The following is a 4,873-nucleotide window of genomic DNA, read 5'->3' on the forward strand; positions in this document are numbered from 1 at the left end:
CAGACAGAGAACGAGTTTTACAAAAAACTCTCTAACAGTCATTAAGCTTTTGAATTATTGAAGTACAAGATCCGTGTTCAGACACTCTGAATGCAGTAAAACAAGTACACACCCATGCTTACTTTGCAAAATAGTAACACTAACTTAAGCTTTAAAAAGAGGGTGACATTTGAATGTGATAAAGCCGGAGATAAAATCCCCAAATCCTGCTTGTATCACCTAAAACAAACTGAATCTGTGATGTGTTGTTGGTTCTCAGTAAATAAGTGTAAGGCATTGTAATTTAGTTCTGTCTAAACTCCATAAAAGAAAACAAAACTGATTTCTGAAACAGTAATTTAAAAAACTGTTCAGCTCTGTTAAGCCAATCCAGTCAGGCTTTAGACAACCTAGTGGAAGTTAGATACTTCCACTTTTATTCAGCCATTCAAAAGAATGACAGCTGCAGAAACATTTCAGAAGCGCTTCATTTTCCTTTAATTTAAACTGTGAAAGTGGTTGAAAAGTTAGAAAAGGCCAGGGAGCTTTTTGGTTTTTTTTTTTGGAGTCTGATTGTAAAGGTCAAAACAACTCTGACCAGTGAACTAAAAGAAAAACAAACTAGAATTAGCCCGGATAAAGAACCCTGAAAACGGGAAGTTTTGCATGAAAGGTCAACAAAATGTTCCAAATGAGTGTTCTTCTAAACTGAATATAGGATATTGAAGAAGCATGAAAAAACAGTGCTACAGTGTAAAGAAAAGTTTCTTACAGCCACAGACTTTAAACTGTACAGAAACTTAGAAAAAAACAGTGTCTTGGACTGAAGGAAAGAAGTCCCTAAGGCCTTATCAGAAGAGTACAGTCAGCACTCACGCAAGCAATTCTCTTTTTTTCAATGCCTTTTTACAAAACCCAGCAAGGACTGTAGGAGAATAAAGGGTTAATAGTTGTGTTATTTTCTATGTGTGAAAGAATACAGAGGATAATGTGAGAAAAGATGAATAGGTTTGTTATTTCTAAGCGAACATGCTAGTCTGTCCATGAACAGTCTGATTATGGTAATGTTTACAGCGGTTCAGGAAATGTTGAACAGCTGCCTGGGTCAAGCTGGCCTAGTGTACGTGACTTGGAGCATTGTGTAAGAAGAGTCCAGACTTGCTCTGAATTAAAGTCCCCTGTGTTGGCTTGAAAGAGGAACCGGTGTCTGCTTTATTATTTTCTTACAACTATTTTGTATCCACTGCACCATTCTCCCGCAGGACAAGGACTGGGTATTTCTGCTACCTGGTCCTATATTCACTATATCAGTTGGTATTTTACCCACACAATCTTTGCTGCTGAACAAATTTATCAGCAAATAATAAGCATGTAAAAATGATAATACTAAAAGGTATAAAAAAGAGAGAACCTGAAGATGTCTATCTTTCATTCAATCATTTCCTTTTCCCTATACAGATGTCTCTGACTGAAGCTTCATCACAAACTTGTGGCTTTTGGGGTCAATAAACTCCTCGTCCAGGCGCAGGAAGGGGAGGGGCGTTACTGTGACAACCAGGGCGAAGTCGAGCCGTTTCAGGCAGAAGACCTGTCCTTGATGCAGGGAGGCTGTCACTGGCTCGTCGCTCACTAGTGTCCACTGGAGCCCCCTGTTGTTGTCCAGGTACTGAAGGGTGGGACCTGGACTGAGGTAACGCTCAAGGAAAGCCTTTGAAGACACAAAAATAGTTTAAACCCCCAAACAAATCGAGTAAATGGTAAAGAAGTTGGTTCATTGTAGCAACTCCTAATCAGATAAATAATGGAACGAAAAAAAAAGTTCAAGATAAAACTGAAATTTATTTATTTTTATTTAGTTACTTGTGCAACTGTAACATTCTGGGATTTCCATTTCTTACTTGTTTGAATCAGTTAAAAAAAAACAACAACTTGAAATTAGAATTTTAAATTTTGAAGAAATTTTAAAAAGATGTAAATGCAGCTAATGCCCACTAAACTAATCTACACTGACAAAATGCCTGTATGGGGTCACCAACAAAAATGTGTTCAGGGGCCAAGGTTCTCTTGAGTAGACTTTAATAATAATAATAATAATAATAATAATAAGGCATGTTTTTCAGTTGTAAGGGTTTATACGCAACATTTGTTTTTAATTAGCAAGTGTGGCCCATTTGGTGATCACTGGCCTACAATCTGATGTACAAACTTTAGAAAAAGCATAAAGAGAAAAAGGGTCAAAATATATTTTAAAGCTGCTGCCAGTGGCTCATTAGAGCAGCCATGGTAACCACACCTGCAGCTGGCACTTCCTGATAGCACTCTTAATGAGTTTAGACAGCTCTGAAGTCAGTGTGTGACATTTTCACATTCTTAATTCAACATTTTTGTGGTAAAACTATACAAATAAAACTGCAACTGGGTAAAAAACAATAAAGCATTTTAAAAACACGGTACAGTCATGTAAAGCCTAATGCTTAGTGACTCATTGAAACTTTTAATGATGTTTCCACTGTGCATTCTGCCTAAGCTACAGAGCACACTAATTTAGCCAAAAATCCATTGTTATATTTGTGGAAATTTGATGTTTTTTTCCCACTGAAAATCATCCTGATTAAGCTGCTTGTATTTTATGCATGGGTTTTTCTAAAGGTGTGGGAAGAGATGTGAATCAAAAATTGTGATGGAAACCAAAAACTAACAGGCAAATTGTAATAGGGTAAGTCAATGCTTAATAAAAAAGACATAAAATAAAATATAATTCATAGACAAGAAGTATCAAAAATGGAATACATCAGTTCAAGAAAACCTAACCTTGGGGGTCATGTTGTGTGTGATGCAGAACTGCAGATGGTTGATGATGCTCTCCATGCTGTGATAGCACTGCTGCCTGGTGGCCCGGAGGTACTTCTGCATGGCCCGTGCCATGGGGGCGAAGATGGCCTGGGCGGCCTCCCTGGGGTCCATCACTTCCCGCGGGTGTTTGGGAGACGATGTAGGGGACTCTTCACTCTGGTGACGCTTGATGTGGGTGAAGGCTTCTTCTACTGCCACCACCAGTCTGTAAAGGACACGAGACAGGACAGGATTATACAGATTTAAATAAGCAGCCACCGTTTCTGTTAGTTTTGAGCAGAAGATCAACCAAATATTTCTTACATTTTGTGGAATCTGTCATATGAGCCCAGCCCAATTAGCTCTTAAAAGCACATTTTTGATTCTGGGAAACTTCTTCCCTAGTTCAGAATTAGATCACTTAAGTTGAATATGCGCTGGAGATAGGCACCAGCTCCCCGCGACCCAGAAAGAAGAAGTAGGTAAAGAAAATGGATGGATGGATGTTGAATATTCTCAACAAAATGTATTATTTACAACACAAACAGTTGTATTTCACACAGTTCAAAAAGATCTACCATCTGATTTCCATCGCAGCAAATAAGTTTAGTATCTACACAGTGGAGGGCATGTTACTTATCTGTCTGCATGGGTCTGCTCTTACCTGGCCCTCCGTTTGCGAATCCTTCTCTCCACCTCTGCCTCCTCGTAGTAATACTCATTGTGGGAGTTGTCTCTTCTTCGAGCAGTGGCTGCAATCATGGCCCTGGACTGCCCTGTGGAGTTGTTGGTGCTGTTCTCTGTGAATGAAAACACTGAAGTTTACAATGACACATCTAATGGATGATAGCAGGTATGTCAAATAGATTTAGTCATAGAATGATTGGCGGAATTCCCACAAAGTGTTGAATATTTTTACAGTAATGGAAAAAAAAGTCCACTCTTTTCAATTCTTTGGTTTTATATACCAGGACATAAAATAATCTGGTCTTATAAAGTTCTAAAATTATTCATATCTAACCTCAAGTGTATAAAAACACAGAACAGATTCCACTGTGCCATTATTTCTTCGACACAAACAACATCAAAAGGGAAAAACTAAGCCCACCATTACTGCTTCCACAGGATTTAAGAGAGAAAGTAGCAGCCAGGTGCTGCTGATCAAATGTAGTGATGAACTGATCATCATCAGTGTTAGCATCTCTATAAAAGCAGGACTTTGGTCAGTTTGCTGCTCTGGAGCTGACAGGTGTGTGTTAACACAATGTCAAGAAGAAAAGACATCGACCTTAGAGAAACAACTGTTGCTGCTCATCAGTCTGGGAAAGGTTAAAGGTCATTTCCAAACATTTTTGTGTTTTTGCAAACTTGAGATTAGATTTGAATATTTTTAGGACATGGTAAAGACCAGATCATTTTATTATGTTCCCGTATGTTAGAGAAATGGGACTTTTTCAGTCCAGATGCTAATATAGAAACTGATACCAAGAACAAATCCATACTCTGTGATAAATGAATGTAATCCCAACTGAATGTGGCAAACTGAATCATTCTTAACACTGCCTTCTTAATTAAAACCCCCCCCAAAAAAATGAATGTCTTACTTTTATGTGATTCTTTTATAATAAAAGGTATGAACATGGGGGATCACGTGATGCACGCTACTGAATAGATGCTTGTTTTTCGTCTTCTCTCTGGGTCGAAGTAAAACTAACATTTAAGACAAAGCCCCACCGTGTGAACTGAAACAGAAGTCGTAGTAAGCTTCGACATGTCTCTTGAAAACTTTTTTGTGCCTACTGCATCGAGCAAAAAGAAGAAAGGAGATCGGAAAGTTGGTGCTAACGTTAGCACACCCGCAGCTAGCCAAAACGACGAGGACGCTGTTTTGACTGACATGGAGCAGGAGTGCGCTGGGAGTAACATGGTAGAAGCTAACACTCTAAAAGAAGACACCATAGTGGAACGAGTCTCCAAGAATATTGAAGAAATGCTGGACAGAAAAGTAGCTGCAATTCTTAAACCAGTATCTGAACTCTCAGAGAAATTCGACAGAATGACG

At 38.7% G+C, this 4,873-nt stretch overlaps 1 protein-coding gene across 1 annotated transcript in view; it reads right to left on the reverse strand.

The window, feature by feature from the left end:
- Positions 1 to 510: 510 nt before the first annotated feature.
- The window catches only part of vangl2 (VANGL planar cell polarity protein 2), a 25,981-nt gene continuing 21,618 nt past the window's right edge, over positions 511 to 4,873 (reverse strand). The window contains exons 6-8 of the mRNA XM_017437849.3: positions 3,476 to 3,611; positions 2,791 to 3,037; positions 511 to 1,687 (exon numbers count right to left, since the gene is read on the reverse strand). Coding sequence (XP_017293338.1) covers positions 1,430 to 1,687; positions 2,791 to 3,037; positions 3,476 to 3,611 — 641 coding nt within the window. The 3' untranslated portion in view covers positions 511 to 1,429. The remainder of the gene's footprint in view (positions 1,688 to 2,790; positions 3,038 to 3,475; positions 3,612 to 4,873) is intronic.

The sequence above is a fragment of the Kryptolebias marmoratus genome, linkage group LG7, assembly GCF_001649575.2.
Source record: "Kryptolebias marmoratus isolate JLee-2015 linkage group LG7, ASM164957v2, whole genome shotgun sequence".
Lineage (NCBI taxonomy): Eukaryota > Metazoa > Chordata > Actinopteri > Cyprinodontiformes > Rivulidae > Kryptolebias > Kryptolebias marmoratus.